At 37.1% G+C, this 13,453-nt stretch overlaps 1 protein-coding gene across 1 annotated transcript; it reads right to left on the reverse strand.

The window, feature by feature from the left end:
• Nucleotides 1–6,534: 6,534 nt before the first annotated feature.
• Nucleotides 6,535–8,113, reverse strand: LOC113293373 (GEM-like protein 4). Its single transcript, XM_026542029.1, has 3 exons — nt 7,683–8,113; nt 7,083–7,357; nt 6,535–6,954 (listed from the first exon to the last, which is right to left on the reverse strand). The coding sequence occupies exons 1-3, from the start codon at nt 7,750–7,752 to the stop codon at nt 6,802–6,804; spliced, it is 498 nt and encodes a 165-aa protein (XP_026397814.1). The 5' UTR covers nt 7,753–8,113; the 3' UTR covers nt 6,535–6,801.
• Nucleotides 8,114–13,453: the final 5,340 nt, after the last annotated feature.

The following is a 13,453-nucleotide window of genomic DNA, read 5'->3' on the forward strand; positions in this document are numbered from 1 at the left end:
TCAGATTTTCTGAACCCTGAACCCAATAACAACTGTATTGGAGCATTGCAGTGGAATTGCATGGACGTTGTTGCAGATTAGAAGAAGAAAGACTCAACACAATACTTACAATATTTACATGGTTCGGCAAATAGCCTACGTCCACGGGAGAAGAAAGGGATTAGGTTTTCTTATTATGCATCAATGGAGGTTACAGGTCTTATAAAGATTACATCATATCTATCAATAGTAAGAAGACTAGAGATAATATAAGCAGGATATATTCTTACTGTAAGTATCAACCATATATATGGAAGTGAAATCTAACCGAATATTCTTCTCCGTTCCAACACTCCCCCTCAAGTTGGTGCGAAGATATCAATGGAACCCAACTTGGACAGTATCCCTTGGAATTGCGCGGCAGGTAAACCTTTAGTGAAAACATCTTCCAATTGCTGATGATAACGAACAAAAGGAGTGCAGATTACTTTGTCCAACATCTTGTCTCTAACAAAGTGACAGTCCACTTCAATGTGCTTCGTACGCTCATGAAAGACGGGATTGGAAGCAATATGTATCGCAGCCTGATTATCACAAAACATCTTTGTTGGCTGAGATGAAAGAAATCCAAATTCTTTCAATAATGCCCGGAGCCAAACAATCTCACATGTAGTTGAAGCCATGGCCCTATATTCTGCTTCGGCGCTAGATCGAGAAACAACACTTTGTTTCTTACTTTTCCATGTGACCAAGTTACCACCAAAGAAGATGCAATACCCTGTTGTTGATTTACGATCAACTGGACATCCTGCATAGTCGGCATCCGAGTATGCTGTTATACAGTAACTAGAAACTAAATCACCTCCATTTTTGCTCATCATAACTCCCCTGCCTGGTAACCCTTTTAAGTATTGTAAGATCCTATTCACTGCATTCATGTGTTTAACACGAGGAGCATGCATATAACGACTAACTAAGCTTACGGCATACGCTATGTCAGGTCGAGTAACGGTAAGATAATTTAGTTTGCCAACTAACCTTTGATATGACCCAATATCTTTAATCAAATCACCATCATCATCAAGTTTATTACCACTTTCAGTAGGAGTATCGCAAGGTTTTACTCCCATTTTTCCCGTTGCCTTCAACAAGTCCAAAACATATTTTCTTTGATTTAGAAAAATACCCTTCTTTGAGTAAGCAACTTCTATTCCCAAGAAACACTTCAGTATCCTTAAATCCTTGATAGCAAATCTAGAATGAAGCATTGCTTTAAGGTTTTTGATTTCTTGTTGATTATCTCCTGTAATCACAAGGTCATCAACATACACTAAAACAATAGTGGTACCAAGATTACCTTTTTTTATTAACAAGGAAGGATCGGCAGAACTTCTTTTAAACCCATTTTGGACGAGAACTTAGCTCAACTTTGCATACCACGCACGCGATGATTGCTTTAGACCGTATATTGCCTTCTTTAGTTTACAAACCATATTGATTTCATTTTCTTGTGGATGCCCAGGTGGTATATTCATATATACCTCTTCTTCAAGATCACCATGCAAAAAAGCATTCTTCACATCCATTTGAAATAACTTCCAATCCTTATTTACCGCAAGAGACATAAGAACACGGAAAGTATTCATCTTTGCGACCGGTGCAAAGGTTTCGGTGTAGTATTCCCCATATGTTTGAGTGAATCCTATAGCCACTGATCTCGCCTTATAACGCTCCACTGTTCCGTCACTTTTGTATTTAATTTTGTACACCCACCGACATCCAACAGTCTTCTTTTCGGGAGGCAACTTGATAATACTATATGTATCATTTTCATCTAAAGCATGTAACTCGTTATCCATTGGTGTCTTCCATTTCGGATCAGATTTTGCTTCATTGTAATTTTTAGGTTCTTGATGACTGGATATAGCACTTAGAAATGCAAAATGTTAAGAACCTATATGATCATAGGTTAAATGTGCCTGCATAGGATAAGCAGCGGAATGATAAGTGAAAAAATCTTTATATTTTTCTGGAGCTTTCTTTTCTCGACTTGAAGTTCTGTCCATTGGTAGCACAGGTTGTTGAGGCACATTTTGTGGAACCATATTATCATCAATAACATCATTTTCTGGAGCTAAAGGTTGTTGCGGCACATTTTGTGGAACCATATTATGATCACTAACATCATTTTCTGAAGCTAAATCATGAACTGCTTCATTATGCGGAGCCAACAATTCTAGCACAGCACTGTTGTCTCTTTGGGTATCATTTGCAGTAGGTAACTCACTGCCAATAATTGGAAGTGGTGCCAAATCATTCAAAGACTCCCCCTGGGACCGACTTCTAGATTCACATTGAAAATAAGCCATAGTCTCGTCGAACACAACATCACGAGAAATTGTAAGTTTCCGAGTAGCTGGATTATAACATATATACCCCTTTTTAGTAGAAGAGTATCCGAAAAACACAAATTTGGTAGCCCGTGATTTTGTCACGATTTTTTGCCTGTAAATGCACATAGCATACACATCCAAATATTCTTAGATGAGAAATACTAGGTTGGTGATTTTTAATACCTCTAATAAAGACCGAAAATCAAGAACGCGACTAGGGAGACGATTGATTAAATATGTGGCTGTCAAGGAACCATGTGACCAATATTTTCTGGGAACATTCATTTGAATCATAAGAGCATGAGTTGTTTCCAGAATGTGCAGTAGTTTCCGTTCGGCAACACCATTTTGCTGTGAAGTACCCACACAACTAGTTTGATGAATAATGCCATGACTGCAAAGATAACCTGGTAGAATCCCTTTGACAAACTCAGTGCCATTATCTGATCCAAAAATTTTGACTTGTGCATCAAACTGATTACTTATCATAAGATGAAATTCTTCAAAAACAGATGAAACTTCATTTTTAGATTTGAGTAAGTATATCCATGTAGTACGAGACCAATCATCTATAAATATAACAAAATATTTATGCCCATCATACGAATCAATTGGAGCAGGACCCCATAAGTCAGAATGAATTAATTCAAAGGCCATAGTATATCGAGACGTAGAATTAGGAAATGATAAGCGAGATTTTTTAGAAAATTGGAAAACATCACAAACTTGAGACTTGACAGAAATTGAAGGAAAAATCCTAGACAAAATACGACCGGAAGGATGTCCAAGCCGTTTATGAAAAATAGAATGTTGATTAGAGCTTTCGGTAAGACACGCCGTGTCACTGGAACTTAACAGGTAGAGTCCATGAGAATATATGCCTTTACCAATCGTCTTCTTGGTCTTTCGATCCTGAAAGATGAATGAAGTAGGGGTAAATGTAACATCACAATTCAGAGAATTTGTGATTTTTCCTACAGATAATAACTGAGTAGGAAAAGATGGAACAACAAGTGCATCAGAAAGTGGACAATCTGGAAAAAATTAACTTTCCCACTTCCTAGCACAGGAACAGTTGTACCATTTACAACAGAAACATCTTTATGGGAACTAGGAATAAAATGATGAATCGATGAAGAATCATTAGCCATGTGATCTGTTGCTCCTGAGTCAATAATCCAAGTATGAAATTTTGAAACAGTCGAGGTGAGAAAACCAAGCAAGTTGCCTGAAGCATGGGTGGACTTTTGATCCGATTTATTACCCAACTGTTGGAAAAATTCCTTCAATTGGTTCATGGTGAATGAAGTATTATCAGCTACTGCAGCTCGGGCAATCTTATTCTTTTCGAAATTAGCTTTTAGATAAGGATAAATATCCCAACATCGGTCCTTGTTGTGGCCAGATTTATTACAGTGATCACAATGAAAAACTTCTCGCTTACCCTCACCACAGAAGTTTTTTCCTTTCTCCACTGTCAACGCTCTTCTCTTATCATCTTTCTGGCTTAAAAGGGCACTAGATTCAGATGCATCTAGATCTGATGTGCCTTTATGAATAGAATTCATGACTTTCTTTCGTGTTTCTTCGTGCTGCACAGTCGCACAAACACTCGACAAGCTTGGTAATTCAGCACTCATGAGAATATTGCTTCTAAGAAATTCACATTCTGGTTTGAGGCTACTAAGCACATCAAAGATTTTATCTTCTTCAACCCTTTTTAACAGGGTTTTTGCATCAGTTGTATGAGGACGATAGGAATCGAGTTCATCCCACTTTTTCTTTAAATACCCATAATGTTCATTAAAGCTTTTCTCACCTTATTCGGCTTCAACAATTTCACGTTTCAGTTCAAATACCCGAGCGGCGTTATTTTTTAAACCATAAAGGATAGCAATAGAGGTCCACAAATCTTTCGCTGATTCAGAGAACGAAAAAATGTCTGAAATATGTGGTTCCATCGACTGAAGAAGCCATGTTCTAACGAGTTGATCATCAGCAATCCAATCATCATATTTTGGATCTTTAGCATCTGGACAAACACTTTTCTCACCAATATATTCAGATTTTCTCTTACTTTTCTCACCAATATATTCAGATTTTCTCTTACCCCCAAGAGCAAGAGCAGCATCCCTTGACCGACTTACATAATTAACATCGTTCAAGATAACAGAAGTCAACCTTAAACTAGTATTATTATCAGATTGTGCCATCATAAAAATAAATCAAGAGACTATTACTTGACTGTAGAATAATGGCAGGATCGTTAAAGATCCCCTAATACCATGCTGCATAGGGGTGCACATCGCTCGGTCGTTGCGGTTATCAGGCAAAACCGTGGACTGAACTGTGTATGAAAACCGTAACTGAACTGCGTTGCAATCGGTTCGGTTTAAAACCGATCTATGTTGACACGGTTTTTTTTTACGTTTCTACGGTTTTCACCGATACAAAAGGAAAAAAAAATCAAACGAAAAAAATAACTGTATTTGATTCATCCATCTCAAGTTCTGCATACAAAGTTTACATTACAGTATCTTATGCCAAGATTCTTCAGGTCCTCATCCTTTATTATCCTTTAAATATCAAATCAGTCGTATCTGTTACCAACTTAAGACTTGTGATTCTATCAATCAAAAATTCGAAAAATGATAAACCCCAAAAGAGATAAATACAAACAGGGGGTTAGTCCACGAGTGAGTTGGAGGGAGTTTAATGTATTTTGAATCTTGAGGATTTTGAGGGAGTGTAAGAGAGTATAGGGAGTTTGAGAGAGTTTGGTGTGTTGAGTGTAGGGAGTTTGAGAGACTCTCCCAAAATCTCTACTTTTTTGAGAGATTTGGAGTGAGGCAAAAATACACTATAAACTCCCTAGAACTCCCAAAAAAAAAAAACTCCCTATCATTCTAATTTTTACCACTAACAGGGAGTTTAAGAGTTTCTTTCAAACTCCCCCACGACTAACGGGGTTTTTTAGGGAGTTTGGGAGACTCTTCTAAACTCTCCCACTACTAACGGGGATTTTGAGAGACTCCCTCGAACTCCCTCACGACTAACGGGAAAAAACACAACTACACCCAACTCCCCCAACTCCCTTGAGGACTAACACCCTGAAAGAATGAAAGTAAGAATGATGAAGATTAGGGCATTAACCAAAGAAAGACGCAATCAATCATATCAAGTTTAAAAACAGAATTCAATCCTTTCTCTCTTGGTTTTGGATGGCACTTCCATTGCCGCCGCCATCTCCTCCATCACACTTTCCCCATTTTCCACTTTTAGATGTAATTAGCTTCCAACCTTTTCAAAATAGCTTAAATTCATCTAAACCCAATCTATTTCTTCACACATCTGTTACAAAAACAAATCAAAACCCTTTTTATGACTAATCACAAAAACTAAATTTCAACCACCAAAATTAAAATCATGAGATGAAATTGTGAAGAAGAATATGATGCAGAATACATGTCATGAAGGAGGTTGAAGTTGATGGTGGTTGTGAGTGATTTACAGGGAGTGAGGGCAGAGAGGCATTGAAGTGAAGAGGAGGAAGCCATAAATAAAAAGAGATTTAGTTTCCTAGGGTTAGGTTAACTTAGGTTTATATAGGATATACGAAGGGCTAAGATTAAAACTATCATCTAGATCAACGGCTCTAAGTTAATCGGTTTACTCGGTTCAGTTCGGTCGGTTTCTGTGGTCAAATCGTAGACTGGGCCGAGAGATCAACGGTTCTCATTTTAAGAAATGTGACCGACCGTTGGATGTTCAGTTCGGCTCGGTTTAGGTTCGGTTCGGGTCGGTTCACTCGGTTCGGCTCGGTTCTATGCAGCCCTAGTGTTGCAGATTAGAAGAAGAAAGACTCAACACAATATTTACGTGGTTTGGCAATAGCCTACGTCCACTGGAGAAGAAAGGGATTAGGTTTTCTTATTATGCATCAATGGAGGTTACAGGTCTTATAAAGATTACAGCATATCTATCAATAGTAAAAAGACTAGAGACAATATATGCAGGATATATTTTTACCGTAAGTATCAACCATATATATGGAAGTGAAATCTAATGGAATATTCTTCTTCGTTCCAACAGACGCTAAACAATCGGGTAAATGTGAAGAAAAAAACTGCGTCTTGGAGTTCAGAGTGACGCTGAAAAATCGGGATACAAAATTAGACTAAACGGCCATGGATTAAAATACAATATTGTTATATTTACAGGATGATTAAAAAAAGATTGAAGGATTATAATCGTTTTCTCACTAATTCTTACAAAATTATACACATTTTGACCTTTCTTTTCCTTCGGGAAAGAACATCAAATAAAAAGATGACAAAACAACAACAAGGTATTCGAAATGGTCACTATGAATCACTTATGAAGTGAGAATATTGGTCCTTTGTTACTGACTAGAGATGTTCATGGCTTGTCAAAGAAACTTGAAAGCTTTCTCATAATTCACAAAACCCATAAACCAGAAATCGAAATGATCAACTGTTACTATTTCTATATACTTTTGTTTCGGTTTATCCACATTTTCGCTTTCTTCAACTCTCTTTATCTTCTTTATTGGTATCACCACCTGCAAATCACATGACCAAATTTCATAACTCATGTTGGACCAATAAACAAATGCACATAACAGCGCTAACGACTGAGCATGGCAATGCACTGTATGAAGCCATTAGGATTAGATGATTTGCAAATTACCTTGTAAGGTGTCCTAATGAATCCCCCATTTGGTGAAGAGAATGTAAGAGATCTATCACTGCAAAATGCAACTTTTTCTGTTGATACGAATAGTAATCCAGCAATTGGACCAGCAGTGGTTGATAAATGACATTGAGAAGCTTTCAATAACTTCTCTCTTTCGCGGACCCTAAATAGTTGTTTGAAAATTTTCTTCACTCCACCTCTTTGAACAATTCTTGCTCCTAAACTCAACTTTCCTTTCACTGTTTCATAGATTTTTGGACCCAATCTCACTGTAACATGTCAAACAATGCAGTAGGCACTGAATAATTAACAAACAGAAGAACAACAAAACAATGACACCAAGGCCAAGGCTAAGTGTATAGAACTTTCAGGCAGCACTTTTGTGCATAAAATTTGCTAGAAATAATTTGTTAACCAAATGTCCTATTGGCGCCTCACGGGTAATCTTAAACCCATACCGAAACATGCAAGCATTGGCAAAAAATAAAATAAAATAACAAACATGGATTTGGTTATGGTGAAAATGAACGAATGATTTAACAAAATGGATATGTCATGGAAAAACATGATAAACAGTAATATACAAATACATACCGTGTTCGCGAACACCATTAGCAAAATTGATTGGGATTCCGGTAACGCAATCCGAAAGACTACTCTTCATTATTTACAATCGATATAACCGGTTCTTGTCAAGAAGAAGAGAAACTATTTTTCAAAGAATGAAAAACGAATGAATTTGATGAAGCAAATAATGAAAATGTGCAAGGAATTTAAAGGGTATAAAGTTGGTTTATTGGTGAATAAAAACTTTTTGATTAAGTTTTTCTTGAATTGTCATGAATGGCTCATCAAACAGAGAATAAAGGCAAAAATTTTGATTCTCTTCAAAATAATTGAAAGGGAATATGTCCAAAACTTTTCTAGATTTTCCTATTTATGTTTGTTACTTTCAGAAAGCTTGCTTGGACAAAATCCAAGCAATCTTTCATGAAAACTATGATTAGTTGTAATGTTCTTAATTAAAAAATTATTAGTTAAATTAATCAAAAGAAATTGTGAGATTTGGTTGGTAAACTAATCATTTACTAAATTTAAAATTGCTTCGTTTTTGGCTCCTTTATTTTTCTTTTTCTTCTGTTGGAACCAGGTAATCTGTGTTCTATTGAGTCTGTTCGCAATTATTTTGTAGCAGTCAAACTATATTGACAGAGCCAAGCGAAATGAGTGTGAACGACTGAGGCACGGAGCCATTGCCGTGGCATTTGGGTTTGGCCTTGGCAAGTCTTCTAGCATATATTCTCGTCAACAATATTATTACCATGTGCCAGATGCTTCCAAAAAAAATGTGCCGGCGAAAAGAAAGTGATCAAATTGACATCTAGGATGACCAAAGGATTCCGAATACCATTCAAAAACCACCTACGGGTACTGAAAACTTGAAAAAGGTTCTTCATCTATTTATAATTGACAAAAAATGGAACGAACGGAAACTAAATACATGTTTTATACCAGTAGATAATATAGAAGATATTGCTCACTGGGACCTGGAAGAAAAAAAAAATTATAGTAAAATCTTTGTACAATTCTTTAAATAACAACAGTAACAATAGCAGAAGTGATCGGTGTGGGATATGGAGATTAAAAGTAACACCATCTATAAAGCTTTTCATCTGGAAAACAGCTCAGTCAATATTACCAACACATATGAGAGTGGCTGTGATTTTCCTAATATTAACGCTAAATGTAATTTCTATAATAAAGATGAGGAATCCTTATCTTATTTTTCTCAAATGCAATTTTGCAATTCAAGCATGGATGCCCCTAAACTTTGATGTAAACTATGTGACAGATGGAAGTAATTGTTGTCATAATGGTTTCATGAAAAAAAGTAAAGGAAAATGCATAATAGAATGGCCAGAATTTTGTAATATAATTGTATCACACAGATGGAAAGTGAAATGTGAAATTACTTTTAAAAAAATGGAACAAAATAGTGCTTATACAACAAAAAAAATAGTTCGATTTACCAACAACACAATGAATGTAAACAGTCCTAATTTCGACATAAAGCAAACTCTATATTATGATCCTATGCATGATGAAGTACTGAAAATTTTGGATAGAGAGCCTGAAGAAAAAGAAAAGAGAAAGATAATATACCTAAGTATGAGAATGTCCATTGCTGCAACTATGTATACACCGATAAGTATCGTTGGAACTGGATTAACTTTATGGTGGGATTGGATGTAGAATTTTAAAGATGGGATTTATGGGTCTGTTTATGGGTGAAAACTATTTCTGTCGGTTTTGGTAATTTGGGGTGTGTGAATGAGAAATGAATCTAAACCCTAAATAAATGCACTGCACGGGAGTGCTTGTGATTCGAGAAATCAATCTGTACAATTCTGGCCTAAACCAAGAAATGGTCGTTGGTGTAAGGGGAAAAGAACCTACAAACTAGCCTGCAAGTATACAGAGTTGTTGTAGATAGGTGGAGTAAGAAAGGGTTTGTCCACAGGGACTTGGAGGATTTGCTGAAGTTCTCTTTGGGGAGTTTCTAAGGTTATCTGAGTTCAAGGGAGGGTACTAAGGCTTTTGATTCTACTACTTGACCCTAGGCTAAGGAAATTGTGATGCAATGTATGTCATGTTCTTTCATGAAAGATTACAATGAAGAAAAGAGTAACTAACCTAGCTAAATGACCCCTAGCATCAGCTGTCTTTCAACAGCACAACTGATCACAAGTATTTAGCTCAACTAGCTAACTGAGCTTAAGGCAATCTCTCTAATGGATTAAATTCTTACAACTGACCTAGCTGCACTCCTAGCATCAGCTGTCTTCTAACAGCACAGCTGATCACAAGTGAAGTAACTCAAGTGGCATTTCATTAATCCTAAGGCAGTTAAATCATTCCAAGACAATACATATACATTTACTATCCTAGCATATGATCAAGAGATTCCTCTAAGCCCTAGCAAAAGAATTAGAACATGGACATGGTTATAATCATGATATTAACACATATACACATGCTCCACATATAACAGTATACTTCACAATCAATTTTTATGCATCACAAATATTCCACATGAACTGAAAATGTAACTGATATATGAAGTAAAATGAAAACTAAAACATGTGTTCACTGGCTAGCCCAGAGATGTCCACAGTTACAACCCAACAATACATATTTATACCCACAGACCCAAATTCCCAAAACTACAAAATTAGGGTTCTTCCCCAAAAATCAGTTGAATTAGGGTTACCTAATTTTTTTGAAATTGATCCTTGAAATCGTCGACCCATGCCTTGTAATTGCTCCCTGACCTCTTCTCATGCGCCAATTGCAACTCTAGGTTACCTAATTCATCAGTTTTTCACGCCTAGGGTTTCAGACAAAGAAGCGTGAAAAAGTGAGAAAATAGGGAACTAGAGGGCTAGGGGGGAGATGGGTTTTGGTTGTTGGGCGATAGGGTGATGATGGTGGCGGAACTAGGGTGGCTGTGGCAGGGAGAAGGTGGTGGCGACAGTTGCAGGGAGAGGTGGTTTTGCAGCAGGGTAAGGTGGAGGAGATGGGTTCGATAGAATGGGAGAAGGGTCTGTTTGTTTGGGGTGTAGGTGCTCGGTCGCTAGGGTGTGAGGCGGGTCCATCAAGAGATGATGTTTCGTGAGATGGGCCGTGGGATGTGAAGCTGGTAGGTGGATCGGATGGTTCCTCCTGATGAGGTTGGTAGCGACCGTCAGATTTTTTGATACAACGAAGTTAACGGTTCTAGATGGGGTTAGGTGTTGTAGTGTAAGGCGGAGATATCAAACGTTGATGAACAGCAAGGGAGCGACCGTTGGATTCAACTACCATCTAATCTGAAGGCTTGGAATTTCAGCGCTGTGGTGCTTGGCAAAGACTTCAGATTTTGATGCTCTACGAAGGAGCGACCGTCGGATGCTTCTGAGAACTGATCTGATGGCTGAGAACGGAGGCGTTTTTGTGTGTAGAAAATGAGGTTGTGCGCACCATTCTTCGCGGCTTCCTTGCGTAATTTCTCCCGGCTTTTCACTACTTTTCTGCTCTTTTCGCTCCGCGACTCATCCGAACTTTATTTATTACCTAAAAATGCAAAATTAATTAATAAAAACATTTATTCTTGAAAACAATAAAAATACAGAATATGGGATAAAATGTAGAATTACTGCACAAAAGATGAGTTAAATGCCAACAAAAAAAGGATAAATATATACAATATTTGGCACTCATCAAATACCCCCAAACCTGAATTTTACTTGTCCTCAAGTAAAACAAAACTAAGGAAATCCTAACTATACCACTGTCGCTGGTCTCTCGAATGCATTTAGCGTATGCACTAAGCCTTTTAAACCACTAAGTGTCCCTAGTGGACGAGTTGAAGTCTCGTGAAGGTTTGCTTAGAACGTACCTACAAAGTTCTAGGTCAAAATATAAGCTCAGATTCCATCAAATGTGACATGTGCAAAACAGTTTAAGCTCACAGCAAAATGGAGATGTCAATCTAGCTATCGAAGGCACAATCCTAGCACTGATAACAAAAAAAGACATGTGATAAGAGTGTAAAGTGTATCTACACATGTGTAAAGAAAGATCTGAAGTTATGACTACTAATCACCAAGAGATAGTTTCTCAGGCTAAGAACTGAGGTCGAAATCTAGCTAGCTGTCCGGACTTTACGAGAATTGTGAATGAGTTGGAGGTATTTCACAATTTCTCGCGTTGTACATCAATGGCATACACCCTCCTTGCTTATTACAACGAAACAACAACAGATGACTATTTACATTGACTATTCTCTTTTTATTTTTGGAACAAGAGATGATGGAATTTATAAATACTTGATTATTTTTTTTTGGTATTTTTCTGATATTTTTTTTTTTTTCTGAATAAATACATCGTTTTTTTTTTTTTTTTTTTTACAAGGAAACACTTTTGATACATAACAAAAAGAAACAAAAGATTACATGACACTTTGCAAGAGGTAGCCCTTTTTGATGCACCCAGTTAAATTCGATGGTTGTCTTTCTTAATGTAACCTCCACCTTCTATCCCAACCAACCAAAGAACAAGCTAGTCCAGTTTCGTTCAGTATTCTAAAGTGATTGGCAATCGTAACTTCCTATCCAACACCTTGAAGATCGAGGCCATACATGTATTGGTAGATCGTGCGCGTGCAAATTTCTTATCACGATGTGAATTGTGCTAGAATCAGGGTGCCTAAATATCTAGACTAAGACTCCTAATAAAAATACAAATTTGCACAAGATTCAGCATTTCAAGGTAAATGAGCTCCATTTTTATGATTTTTTTTCAATTTTTTAATTTTTTTTGGAATTTTTCAATTTTTTCAAAAAAAAAAGAAGGAGTTCGTTTTTCAATTATAGCATATTATCATGGTATCTACTCTATACCCCCAAACCTAAACTAAACATTGTCCTCAATGTTTCAAAACATGGAAAGAATTATAAAACAATATATGAAGAGGAACATGCTGAGTAGAGTAAAAGGAGAGAGAATACCCGATTGTACGGTGGTAGCTCGATTAAAACTCCGTTATTTCAAGGCAAAAATCCATCATATTAGTAGTCACAATGGATGAGCACAACATATATACAAAAGGAAATTTAACTAACACAATATCTACAAGAAAATTTGGTTTTTAATGGGATTGGACTTTTTGGAAAATTTTGGTTTTGTTGGGAAATATTTGGTTTTGATGGGAAAAACGAAAAATTTTGGTTTTTAGGGAAAGATTTGGAAAACTTTTTTTTTTTTGGTTATTTAGGGAATGAGTGGACCAGTTTAGTCCACATAGACTGGGTCCTCCAGGTTGGTTGTTTCAATGTCGGGTGGAAATGGCTCAAGGAATGGCTTTAATCTCTGCCCGTTGACTTTGAAAACGTTCTTGTTGGAGACATCCTCCAGCTCTACAGCTCCATGAGGAAAAACTGTGCGTACTAGGTACGGACCCTTCCATCTGGAACGCAGTTTTCCTGGAAAAAGATGTAATCGGGAGTCATACAGCAAGACTTTCTGACCAGGAGTGAAGGATTTGCGTAGAATACGCTTGTCATGAAATATCTTCATCTTTTGCTTGTACAGCTTGGCACTGTCATAAGCCTCATTTCTCAATTCATCCAACTCGTTGAGTTGAAGTTTCCGTTGAATTCCAGCTTCGTCCAGAGAGAAGTTCAGCTCTTTGATTGCCCAGTAGGCACGATGTTCTAATTCCACAGGTAGATGGCACGGCTTTCCATACACTAGACGATAGGGGGACATGCCAATTGGTGTCTTATAAGCTGTTCTATAGGCCCACAAAGCATCATTCAATCTCA

This window comes from Papaver somniferum, chromosome 7, assembly GCF_003573695.1.
Source record: "Papaver somniferum cultivar HN1 chromosome 7, ASM357369v1, whole genome shotgun sequence".
Lineage (NCBI taxonomy): Eukaryota > Viridiplantae > Streptophyta > Magnoliopsida > Ranunculales > Papaveraceae > Papaver > Papaver somniferum.

What these genes read in the sequence shown, in the direction of transcription:
- LOC113293373 (XM_026542029.1), bottom strand. Translation starts at nt 7,752, where the DNA reads ATGAAGAGTAGTCTTTCGGATTGCGTTACCGGAATCCCAATCAATTTT. An exon ending in TAATGGTGTTCGCGAACACG is followed by an intron (nt 7,358 to 7,682) that starts GTATGTATTTGT and finishes GACATGTTACAG; the next exon opens with TGAGATTGGGTCCAAAAATC. An exon ending in TCATTAGGACACCTTACAAG is followed by an intron (nt 6,955 to 7,082) that starts GTAATTTGCAAA and finishes TGTGATTTGCAG; the next exon opens with GTGGTGATACCAATAAAGAA.